The sequence below is a fragment of the Apis mellifera genome, linkage group LG3, assembly GCF_003254395.2.
Source record: "Apis mellifera strain DH4 linkage group LG3, Amel_HAv3.1, whole genome shotgun sequence".
NCBI lineage: Eukaryota > Metazoa > Arthropoda > Insecta > Hymenoptera > Apidae > Apis > Apis mellifera.
In genome coordinates, this window is record NC_037640.1 from 4649771 (window position 1) to 4663173 (window position 13403).

General features: G+C 27.0%; 1 protein-coding gene and 1 long non-coding RNA gene across 4 annotated transcripts; one reads left to right on the forward strand and one right to left on the reverse strand.

The window, feature by feature from the left end:
* Window positions 1-3766: 3766 nt before the first annotated feature.
* LOC724778 (LIM/homeobox protein LMX-1.2) lies at window positions 3767-12124 on the reverse strand. 3 transcript variants are annotated; one of them, XM_001120677.5, is made up of 5 exons: window positions 10537-12114; window positions 8377-8796; window positions 5416-5721; window positions 4528-4626; window positions 3767-4319 (listed from the first exon to the last, which is right to left on the reverse strand). In XM_001120677.5, the coding sequence occupies exons 1-5, from the start codon at window positions 10658-10660 to the stop codon at window positions 4060-4062; spliced, it is 1209 nt and encodes a 402-aa protein (XP_001120677.3). In that variant the 5' UTR covers window positions 10661-12114; the 3' UTR covers window positions 3767-4059. The 3 variants fall into 3 exon arrangements, with proteins under 3 accessions (XP_001120677.3, XP_016767009.2, XP_006560538.1); XM_016911520.2 differs by lacking the exon at window positions 10537-12114 and adding an exon at window positions 9121-9211; XM_006560475.3 differs by lacking the exon at window positions 4528-4626 and having other exon boundaries at window positions 10537-12124.
* On the forward strand, window positions 8753-10651 carry LOC107964235. Its single transcript, XR_003304371.1, has 3 exons — window positions 8753-8853; window positions 9626-10039; window positions 10561-10651. It is a non-coding gene; the product is annotated as an uncharacterized LOC107964235 (long non-coding RNA).
* Window positions 12125-13403: the final 1279 nt, after the last annotated feature.

Sequence of the window (13403 nt, forward strand, 5' to 3'; positions counted from 1 at the left end):
GCCAGGACAAAAAAAAAGCAACGACACAATAAGAGAAATAATAATAGTGATAATAAAAGATAATAAAATAAAAGAAGGTCTAAGCTAAGACAACTGACGCCAGCAATAACAGAGGCTCATCATCAATGCCTTATTTTGTATTCGTTCGCGGCTACGAATCAAGCAAGCTGAACCAGAGATCAAAGTTCAACATGGAATAACGTACCATAAAAAAGAGATGTACCGCTACTTCTGTATCATTGTCACTGCCGGGAACTCACTCGGATCATCATACGAATCACGATGCAATATATACACGTACAAACTCACACAAACAAAATATGTAAATCAAAAATCAGTTACAATCTACGTCGAACGATTCGTGACACACGACTCCCGCGCTTTTACTTCGTTTGCACGAAATCGAACGAAAAGAACCGACGCGATACGAAGTTACCCGAATTCCTTCGTGTTTATTCGCGCTTTAATGGGTTTATAACGATCGTACAATCATTTTCTAATTAATTCAAATTTCAATATTTTCATTAATTTTAATCTAATTTGCTTCCAGTTACCGAAATTTAAAACTTTGTTTAGTGTTTTTTTCTATCGATTTTTTTCTTTGATTTTTTTTTTCTGGACAATATCATTAATTAGTGAAATTGATAAAAGTTTATAATTAAAGATTTTATTGCTATAATTTGAAGTTTTTATAAACTATATCCAATAAGAATTATAATTTTTTTAACATCATAATTTTTTTAAAAATTGTATAATAAAAAAAAATTTTTCATATGATAAAGATATAAGAGGTTATATCTTATGAAATTTATATTGTTTCAATAATAATTTTTTAATTTGTTGATTGTGTTAAGAATAAAAAAAAGTAAAGAAAAAAGAAGTTAATTATGATATTGGCAAAATTTTTTAATATATTAATATATTGGATATGATTTATATTAGAAACTTCAAATTACGTCAATAATCATAATCGTAAATCGTGGAAATCTAAAATTTTTGTTATAGAAGTTAGTGATTAAAATTTTTTTTTAATTTTGCAACTAAAAATCATATATATATATTACGTAAAAAATTTTACTATTAAAAAATATTTGAAAAATATTATCATTAAAAAATCTCATTTCTTCTTTGGTTTAATGGAATTTTAACCTTCATTGCTTTATGAAATATTTTATATGAATAAATATTGTAATATTATTGTAATATTATTAAACAAATATCAGTTGAATATTAAAAAATATAGTGATATAATAATTGGAACGTTGGAATCATACATGTGATTGAGAAAAATTGTTCGTTATATTAGACGTGATGTTACTAATTTAAGGTCTTATTGGAAATTTTCAGATAAAAATAAAAATAAATCAAGAATTGTACTTATGGATTTCATGATTAATGGAAATATTGGTGCAATTAGATTGGCGATTATGGAATGTTTATTTTTATTTGTTAACTGTCGATTTTTAAACCGGAAGTGATTGTCATTTTGTATGTTTTTACAGATGTTTCTTAAAAGATCCGTATTTTGCTTGTATGTTTTAAATTTGAATTTTTTACTTTATTTTTGGTCATATTTCTAATATAATAATAATAAACTCTCTATTCTTACCTGGCTTGTCCGATTTATTTCGAATGTTTCTCCTGTGATTGTTTAAATATACAAATAAGTGTTTCTTTAAATTTAATTTGCTGAAAAATTGTTATATGTAATAAAATATTTTTTGCTTTGATTAAAAAAAATTTTTTTTATATAAAATAAAAAAGTAATTACAAAAATAAATAATATTTTCTATTAAAAATAAAAATTCTACATAACCTAAAACTTTCCAAATAAAAAAACTATTTAAACAAAAAAGAAAGAAAATTAAAAAAGATTGATTGTTAAGAATTTTTAACTAAATAATTAAATTGTTGCTTTAAGATAATAAATATATGAAATAAAATCTTAAGAAATTGAATGTCCGGCCTGTATAAAGGTTAATTAAACATTTATTATTCAAACAGCGATTCGATTCGATATTCATTTCTCTCAAACATATTTTACATATGACTAATAATTGTCATATTTTTTTAAACAATTTTTTTTTAAATTCGATCGAGAGAACTATTAATATTATCGACATCGGTGTTTAGCGACACAACTTGTTATATAAAATATTGTAAAATGCTACATTTATACTTTTCTTCATTTTTTTTCTTCTTTTTATCGCTTTAATTATATCTAACGGTTATAATTAACGATTCTATCGATTTATTCATTAACGAACGAATAAACTTATAATCTAATGTTTAATCGAGAAAAATTGATTTTTTAAATATCTCTTTACGGTATGTTTAAAAATAAAATAAAAAATGATAATAGGGTATAAAGCAATGATTGTTAAAATGTTTTTTTTTTATACAATGTATTGTAATTTTTACTAACTCGTATGGTTTCTAATAAATGCTTCTTGTCAAACCTAATAGCTTGGCTATTATTTTTTTGTAATTTAGACTGCAATGCTATGATTTAAAAATCTTTTCTGAATCGATTTTCACATAAATGTTTTTTCTCTTTTTTTTTTTAAAGAATTAAAAAAATATATAATATTTTTATGATACTTTAAAAAATTAAAGGCAATAGCTAGATCTTTCATTGTAATGACAAGAAATTTAAAAAAACAATTGTTAAAAATAAAAACTTGTGAAAACTTTATTTCATAAATTGGTCAATTTATGTATTGAAATTTTTCTTGATAATCATTTATATTGAATTTCTACTTTTACTTTATTTCTTTTATTGAAAGTGCATTGCCTTTAAATTTTTCTTTTATTAAATTTTATCCTCAAAGATGTTATAAATAATTTTAAATATACTAATTTCTCGAAATATTCTCCAATTTGTGAATAATTTATATATTTTTTATTTAATTCACAAGATAATTTAATTTATGTCTTTTATTTTTATACTATTATTTTATTATTATTATTCAAAAAAGATCAACAAAATTAATTTGACACATTGCAAATATACACATAAAAATCTCGATTCAGAATCATCTTTGTTAACAATAATCTGGCAGAAATAAAGTCGACGTTTAAATAGATAGCATTTTATATGTAGAAACCGAGTACATCATCATCGTTTAATATTAAATCTAAACAATGATACATCTTAGGCTTGCATGTTTTTGCCTCTCGTTTTAGTATCACGAGAATCATTTTAATAAAATGACATAGCATTAAAAATGATAATCGTGTAGCAATACTGATGAAAATCTATTGTACAGCATTTTTTCTCATCAATGAATAAATTACGTATGGTAAGTAAAATAAAATTGATATGATAATGAAATAAATTGATGATAGAAATTTAAGAATACTATCTCAAAATAAATGGAAATTTTTTAAATTTCATTTTAATTTTGGATCTAAAAAATTCAAAAATTTATTAATGGAATTATAAAATTAGAATCCAAGAAATTAAGAAATAAAAATTAAAAATTTGATAATATAACAAAATAACAAATCAAACAAAAAAATCAGTATCACAGAATCAAGAAAAAATAAAAATTAAAATATTCTGATAAATCAAAATTTACCTGACTAGATAAATAAAATAAATAAAAATAAATCAAAGAAAAATAAGAAAAAAAATTTAAGTAATAAAATATTCTAATAACTTTTTTTTTAAACTTTTTTTTTAAACTAAACTAAGCTAATACTTGACTAGATAAAAAAATAAATATTAATTCATTACATATTATATTTGTATTGATTTAATTTTTCCTTAAAAATTTATAATAAATGACTAAACATATCTATCTATTTTAAGATCTAAGAAAAATAAATTAAAAAAGAATGCTGTACAGTCTTTTTCATGCATTTTAAATCACGAACCAAAAGACAGGAAGTGTTGCAATTAACGACACATCGATTACGCGCAGGGACCAGCTACGCCGATGGGGTTAGGGTGAACCAGTCACGAGAAAAAGAGGAGAACATTATTTTCTTCTTTTCTTTCCCTTTCTTTTTCTCTTATTTCGCATTTTCTCGTGTTTTCCTCTTCTCTCTCAAAGATTACGCATGGTCACCACTAAAATAACTACTCTGCATCATAAACAGTTTGTCGATTGGATTATGAATCGCAGCGTGCAAACTCTGAGACAAGGAAGGCGCCTCGTGAGACGTCGGTCCATGGTGGGAGTGGCTGCTACTCTGATGACCACCCTCTTGGCCACCACCACTTTCGTTCTCACCTATATCGAAGCCAGCTTCTGTGCCATCCAACGACAGATCACTGCTGCAAAAACTCTCACCTGAATGACCTGGATACGCATCTGAAATTAAGGATTGAAATTAGATGAGATAGAATTAAAAAAATAATATAGATTTTTGAAATATTTGACATGGTTCTTTAGAATTTTTCAAGAATTCTTTAAATATTTTAATAGATGAAATTAATGAAATAGACAAACATTAGAATTTGGAAAATTATCTCTACAACATTAATAATTTAATGATTTTCTATAAGTAGAAGAGACTTACCGTCGGGCGAATACGGGTTATTGGGGTTGAGCGGTTGAGTGGCTGAGGGGAAACCAGAAGATTCCCCGTCGCGCATGTTCATGGCGTTCAAGTAATGACCTGCGAATGAGATCAAACGATTGGCATTGTACCAATAAATATTTATCGAGGCCCCATTAACCAGTCTTCGCAAAATGAAATTCGACTAATTAAATATTTAAATCTAAAATAATTTAAAAACAAAAAATCGTATTAGAAATTTGGAATATTCAAGTAAAATTAAAAGAAACAAGTAAATGATATTCAAATAACAAAGAGAAAATTTGAAAAGAAAATTTAGTGAACAATATAATATACAAAGTTTTGATAATTTAAAAAATTTATTTTTATATTTATAAACTTATAATTGAAACTGTATAAACTATATGTATAAATTATAATTGAAAATCTTCTTTATTAATGAAATATGAATAAAAATAGAGTAAAAAGTAAAACAAAATAAATTAAATTAAAATAAAAAAATAGTATTATTTAAAAAGGTAAAGATATCTTGATATACAAAAATATTTCATTTAAATAATATAATAATATAAATATATAATAATATTTTTTTGTAATTAAATAAATTTTTTTATATTCTTAAAATACAACACTGATGATTAAGATGAAAATAAAATTACCAATCCTTTAAAATCTTACATTTTAAACTTTCAATCTTTCACTAATAAATCTAACTCTACTATTATTTATTCATCAATATATTGTTCATGATATTCTTCCAAAATTTCATTTGATTTGTCTTTCTCATTCAAATCATTACAAATAAATTTCTATTCAATTTCACAACAATATTTACATGCAACAATGATTCGAATGATAATAAGTAATAATTAATATGAAAATTCTTACTATGATCACTATGAGGACTTTCTGTCCGACGTTCCTCCTTTGGTTCTTTATCTGATCCAGGCTCAGTCTTTGCTTTTCTTTGCAACTTTTTCATTTTCGCCCGTTGATTTTGAAACCATACTTGCACCACACGTACACTAAGACCTGTATCTTTCGCCAAAGCTTCACGAACTTTTCGACAAGGTTTCGGCGATACTTCAAACGACGCTTTGAACTGACGTCTCTGCGCTGATGTAAGAATCGTCCGTGGTCGTTTGGGCCCCCGACGACCATCACGAGGTCTATTATCGTCCAATAAATCATCGTCTGCAAATAATTTAATATTAATTTCATTTTCTTGAATTTTAATCAAATTTTGTATTAATATAATTTGTGATGTTTATATTAATATAATTTTTTTTTTAGTTTTATAGTAATGTAAAAAAAATGATAATATAAATATAATATAAAATAAATAAAAGAATTATTTGCTAATATTTTTATAACATAAATAAGGAATAAAATAAAGAAGAAAATGAAAGAAGAATATTTATTGTTAAAATAAGTAAATAATTTAAAACGAAAAATAAAATAACCTAAAAAAACCTAAGAAAATTCAGGTTAAAATATTTGAAATAATATTTGAATAAATATGAACACAAAGAAATCAAAGAAAGTAATCAATAATTAGAATATAATTTGAATTATAAATGAAAGCTGTAAAAAAATATTTAAAAGTAATTAATAACAATAGACAAAAGACGATTCAAAAAAATTCAATAATTCCAAAAAATCGCGACTAACAAACTGCTCTTCCATCGATTTCATCATAAATTTCCTTTAAATCAAATGCAACGTTTAAGAACAAATCAAGTTTCATTTATTTAAGAAAAAATTATAAAAAATATTCAATCAGAGAAAACACGAATACTAATATTTTCATTTCATATATTTAGATTGGCGTTCTTTTTTTTCATCAATTATTTTTCCGTCCAATTTATGGAAGAATTGTTTCTAATTATGCTTGGTTTAAGTAGTATTTACCTTGAAAAGAGACACAGCCTTGATTCGAAATTCCTGCAGATTTTTACTTTGGATGTCTTTAGATTGTAGTAGTACAACCTGTGAACAATGCAACAAGGTATGTACAATACGTCTCGCACGTTTCGTCGATTATTTCATCATTCTCAATTTTTTCTTTATTTTCAATTTTTCATTTGTTTCGATTTTCCTTTAAATTTTCATTTTTGTTTAAATTTATTTTTAGAAAATAATTCTATCGATCGAATGTAAATACGCGCTTGGTCACGAAAAATTTTACGAACGAAACTTTGTAAAACCATCATTTTCAATCATAGGTTTGACAATTTTTCGTTTGATTGAAACAATGTCAGTGTATATATATATATATTTTTTTTTCCTACATAGAACCGCCAATCTCGATTTTATCGAAATCGATAATAAACAGAAATCGTGATAGTTGAGCAGTTTGCTATCGAACATTTCGATTTTACAAAAATATTATATTGCATTACACCTATAAATTCACGTACCTATGTATAATATCAAAACAATTTAAAAGTTTATTTTATTTTGTGATATTTTAATAAAATAATGAACAGGAATACCTTTTATTAACTAAATAAAATGAGAAAATAAAAGGATATATAGAAAATAACATGCAGGACTTAGAATAAAATAATCTTTAGCAAATTAAAAAATTCAATTACTTGATGTATTAATTTATTTTTGGTAATCAATTATTAGAAAATTATTAATGTAGTTATAATATAAATTAAAAATTGTATAATTTTATTAAAGCTAGATAATAAAAAATTTAAACGAATAGAAATAAAAAAAAGCAAGAAAACTAACCTTTTTTGAACAATCATGCTATATTTTTATTTTATGTCTTACTATGATTCTGCTTATACTATAAAAGATAATAATTAATATATCTTTGTGCAAAATAGGTTTATATTATTATTATATATAATTTAAAGAATACCTAATTTTGATCTAAATATAAAACAACAAAAATAAAACGAATATTGATGAAATGAAAAATATTCTACTAATTTCAATCCTAAAAAAGCGCCACCTATGTGAATTGCAATCCATTAAAATTAAATAAACTAAAAATATTGAAGAAATAAAAAATGATATTTACTATTATTAGAATTTATAAGAATTAAAAAAAAAACAATTAGCTAAAATAACAAGAAATAAAAAAATATCACGTATATTAATCTTAATTTAAAATATATTATAAAAATTATATTAAAGAAATAAAAAATTTCTAATACCTGTACCAACCTTAATGCAACAAATGTCACTTATACCAATCTTAATTTTTAATAATATATCACAAAAATTATAATGAACATAAAATTATGGATATAAAAATATGAATATAAAATTAAAATTAATTCTAGTTAATAACTAAAAAGTAAAAAAAAATAAAACACAAGACATCATATATACCGATTATGACTAGCTACAAAATAACTATAAAATACAGACATTATTAAATAAAAAATTTAAATAAAAATGTCACAATACATAGAAAGAAAATTCAAGAAATATTGAAGACGTAATATTATATATAAGCGAAGAATTTATTGGCTATACAAATAAAGATCTATACAATAAATAATAAGATTTTATTTTTAAACAGAAAAATTAATGCTGACATTGAAATTATATTGGATTCGAATATTATAAAAAAATATACGAAACGCAGAAGAAAAAACAAAAGACAATTAAATTATTATTTTTGCTTCCGATAGACGTCGCCTAATGACATCTTCTCAATAGTTTCTAATAGATGTCGCCATTGTTATATGTTAACACTACAAAATAAAATACAAACATTATCAAATAAAAAGGCTAGAAAATACAAGCATCACAATAAAAAAAAAAAAAAGAAATTCAACAAAACATCATAAAATATTAGACATAGAAGACATAATATCCACCAACCTTGAGGACTGTTCAGGTACAACTCGTGCTCATAATCTCTTCGGCAAATCGGTTGTCCCTGACGTAGGAAATAATGGGCGCCAGGAGGCAAAGGTTGGCCGCACATGCAACACGCAAAACACTCCACGTGAAATACCGAACCCGGTGTCCTTAACACGAAATCCGAGCAGCTGATCTTCTCCATGCATCGTGCACACTTGACTCCAAAGATCCGCTCATAATCGGTCCGACAATAGAGTTTTAATTCGCGGATGAAACAAGAATGAATTAAAGGTGTTGCACACGCGGCGCATGACAGACATTCCTCGTGGTAGTTTCTTCCAGCTACTTGCATCACGTATTTGTCGACTATCGTACGACCGCAACCGGCGCAGATCGTTTCCAAAAGGCCTGATTCCGTTTTCACTGATACTGACGGCTCTGAAATCAGCAATTGAACTTTTTTTATAATACTTTGAATAATGAACACGTATTAAGGTTTGTCTTTTTTGTTTTTTACTTGATTTGAATTTACGTAGGTTTATTTAATTTGTTTTTATGTAACTTGAATTCGTATTATTTTGAATTATTTTTTTTTTATTAAACGGAAGCTTGTAATAGAAATAAACTAAAAACTTGAACTAATAGCAAATTTGAAATTTTTGCTAAAAATTTATGAACTAACAATCTAAAATTAGACAAATTCGATATCCACAAAATATTTATATTTATATTTATTTATTAACATTATTTATTTATTAATACCTTCTATAACATCATGTAAGTTGGACATCATTCATATGTCCATATGTTACAAAGTTTACTTTATTTATAATACTTATCAATGTGTTATCACTTATTTTATTACTATACGATTACTGGTGGTAAATGTTCTATTTACATAAATTATTAGCATCTCGATTAGAAGCATAAAAAACTTATCTTAGATAAGCAAATAAAATTTTAAAAAAAATGGAAAATTATGAACTTGCAAAAATAATGAATTAACCTTTTATTATTTTTATAAAATAATATGATTCAGAAAATATAAATAATAAATTTGAAATATGACAATATTTAATTAACGATTGATAGATCAATTATTTTGAAACTTTCTAAAAAAAAAAAACTCCAATATAAAAATTATTCCAATATCTCTCTTAAGTTAAGTAAATTTAATATAATATTTATTTATTGAAAATATCAATATTTATCATGATATTTATTTATTAGAGATATCGATATTTATTATGATATTTATTTATTGCAGATATTGGTTGAAAATCACTTCATCTCTTTTTATATAAGTTTAATTAAATTAATCCTCAAAAGAATTTTTATTCCTTAAATTAATATTATATAATCAATTCTACAAGAAATTGAACATGAATTTTTTTTCTGGGAATATTTCATCGCAAAAGAAATAAATACGCAGAAGTTATGCCGAATGATATGGCTGTCAGACTGAAAAATGTGATAGCATTCTAGATCAGAGTAATATTGCGAGTCTCATAAAATTTGTTCCGTCGCTTATCGATTGTCGATAGCGATAAAGCTATATTGAAGGATAAAATACATAATAATTTTCTGTTTACGTGATTATTTTAATTTATACAAAGAGTTATTTTAATTATAATATATTTCAATTATAAGATATTAAAATAAACAAAATACTATATTCTTGGTAAGTAAAATAAAAAAAATAATTATACTATTATTATTATATATATTATTATATAATTATAATCTATTAATGACTTTATTAGACAAAAATTGTTTACAGATAAATTTATCTCTTGTTTTTTTAAATCAATTGATATTTCTAATAAATATGATAAATTTATGATATTTATTATTTTTAGATATTGACATAATTTTTATATTTAGTTTTATTTTATATTTAGTTCACTAAATATTGTACTATATCATTATTATATTTTTTAAATAATTATATTACAATGATAGTAGAGAAAGTATTAGCAAATTAAACATAGAAAATAGAAAAATAGGTAAAAAGTAGTCTATAATAAAATAAAAATTTTGAATCAAAAAAATATAATTCTTTTCTAAATCAAATAAATATATACTTTTTCAGTGTGCCATAAAATTTTACTAATTCTTTTTTTGCAAAAAAGATAAAAATATAAAAATCATTTGAAAAACGAAAATTATTGACTTTACCTGCATTGTTATTGTCATTTGCAGGACGAAATGGAATCGGAGGTGCAGCAGATCCCATAGTCGGCGGACCCGACTCACCCTGCCGGTTCAAGCTACCTGGTAGCGGAGGGTAGAATTCCAACATGGTTCCTTGTGCCCTCGAGCTCTCAATTCCTCAGTCTCCCCACCACTTTTTCACTATTTGCACTTCTCCAACAATTTTTTCCTCCTTTAATTCTCTCCTTTTCTTTTTCAATAATCTTTAAAGAATCAACTTTAATCCCTGTGATTCCTTCCAGGCCGTCAAAAAGTTCCAAGTCATCAGAATCCAAATTCACAAATATCAATGAAATAACAACCTATCCAAATCTCTATATCAATCTCCACATTTATCCAAGTCTAAGGGTCTCTTTGGTCACCAAGATCCAAGTTCACAATTTCAATAATACAACAAGTATAACTTGTTTCATACATCTATATTCCAAGTCTAAAAATCTCTCTAGTCACCAAGATCTAAATTCACAATTTCAATAATACAAATCTATTTTTGTAGATCTATGCTTCGACTTCACGTCAAAAAGTCTCTCCTCAGTCACCAAGATCCAAGTTAATAATTTCGAAGAAACAACAAGTGTAATCTGTCCATAGATGTCTTCGATTTCACCGTTTGTCGAAAAGACACAAATAGAAATCCGAGTTCACAAAATCGAGCGTCCTCGAGATCGAGTCATTCCCGATCGTTCAACCCTCTCCCGTCCTTCGACGTGGTGACAAGTCTCAAGAAAGGATCCCATGGTCAACTCGAGCCATCCTGACGGACTTCCAAGCCCAATGAAATTTCGGTCCTCCGTTTGATACCATCCTGACGCGAACTTTGTCTCTTTTTTGATTATTCCGTATAACCACGAAGGGTTTTCGGTTCTTGAGCTTGACTGGTACAGTACTGGACGATACGTGACAGTTGATACGTGTCAGCGGCCCGAACTCTCAGGCTTTTTTGATGCCAGCCACCGCATCGACAGTGAAAATCATTCCCCACCCACCTGCGCCGCGAACGACGATCGACTAGAGGGTGAGAATCGAGGGCGGGACGTTGAAGGCTTGCTAAGGGAGACTAAAGCTGCGATGCGATTGGTTTGAATTGGAACCGCCCCTTGATGAAAGCTTGTGGAGAGGGTGAGTTGGCAATCGCGGTGCTCAACTGGTTGCGCGGATGTTTCCGGAGATCAATATCTCGCGACAGTGACGTATAATGTTGGTGAAGGACTTGGGATTGTTACCTTGAATTTGGAATTGTTGAGGAATTTGTTGCTGGTCATGAATGCTTGGATTGATGGATTGTATAATGGATGGAGATTTGTGATATCATAGACTTAATGTTTGCATGCAAGTATGATGAAAGAATCAAGTATGAATTATTTTGGATGAAGAATTAAATAGGTGAGTGAAGAAGTTGAGATTACTTTGAATTTGAAATTGCTCATTTATTATGGAATGAATTAATCTTATTGAGAATGTAGGAAAAAAAGAGTTTGATCAATATTGATTAAATATGTTATAAAAAAATTATAAAAATATTTATATTGATAGAAATTTGTGATAAGTTTACAAAACGATGAAATTTAAGAGAGATTTATAATTTGTTAAGTTTAAAAATTTTTTAATCACTTATGTACATAAGTAATTAAATATGTCATATCAGATTACATTTGTAATTTTAATCTTACAATCTCTTTTAATTTTATAAATGTAATCTTTGATAAGAATAGTATTACAAATATGTACATGTGGATCACAAATTAAATCACAAGCTAAACATTTATTGATGCGACAGATTAGAATATTATAGAATAAAATTGTGTTACATCCCTATTCTAAAGTATTATTTTTCTAAGCATCTAATCGATTGTTTATTAAATACATAAATTATAACATAGATGGAAAATCAATTTCAATAATTAGCATTACAGAGCCAAACTTAATTGATTGAAAATTCATGTATCATCAAAAGAACAACATAGAATCCGTTTTACTACTGCAAAAAAACAAAACAATCTAACAAAAAGTTACTACAAGTATCTAACTTAATATTTATAAAAAATATAAATCTCTCTTTTCACTTCACAATGAAAAATCGCTAATAAGTATCTAAAAAAAAAATTCCAAAAATTGAAACAAACCATCCCCCCCTCGCCCATGCCAAAAACCAGAAAAAATCGCCTTTACTCCGCTCCATCATTTATCGAAGATGGCCCAACGTTTCCGACCAATTCGTCCCGCAAACGCCACCCCGGATAAGCGTATGCTCGGTGTCGTGTCCGTTCCACCCTCCTGGTTGATCGTCTCCTTGGTCGGTGCGCTCGCACGTGTTCCATCCAGTGAAATACTTTGCATCACCGTTTACCCGTCTCTCGTCTCGATGCCCCCCTTTGTAAAGGGGCCGCCGGTTTCATAGGCAACTAGGCGTATCATTCGCGTGGCGATGGGGGAGAGGGCGCGCGCGGAGAGACAAAGAGGGCCCCCACCGTATATAGGCTTTTATTTGGCAAACATCGACGATAGACGGGCCGCACAAAGGGAGGGCATTGTCGCGTATTTACGCGGACTGACAAACGGCCAAATACTCGATACTGCTGCGCCTCCTCGTACTTTCAAAATACGGGGAACATCCTTCGGGTCTGGCGATATTGGTCCGGGATACATCATGGGAAATCGGTTCCTCGATTGGCGTTCTTCAAGAGGGGAGAGGGTATTTCTTTTGGTTTTGGAGCTTGTTTTATGTTTTTTCATTCCTTTCTTGGAAACTGTGAAGGATGAATCGATGATCAGTGTTGTTCATTTTGAGGGAAGGAAGGTATCTTGAATTTTTTTCTTCTTTTTCTTTTGCT

What these genes read in the sequence shown, in the direction of transcription:
- LOC724778 (XM_001120677.5), bottom strand. Translation starts at nt 10,660, where the DNA reads ATGTTGGAATTCTACCCTCCGCTACCAGGTAGCTTGAACCGGCAGGGT. An exon ending in AAATGACAATAACAATGCAG is followed by an intron (nt 8,797 to 10,536) that starts GTAAAGTCAATA and finishes TGCTGATTTCAG; the next exon opens with AGCCGTCAGTATCAGTGAAA. An exon ending in TAACCCGTATTCGCCCGACG is followed by an intron (nt 4,320 to 4,527) that starts GTAAGTCTCTTC and finishes CCTTAATTTCAG; the next exon opens with ATGCGTATCCAGGTCATTCA.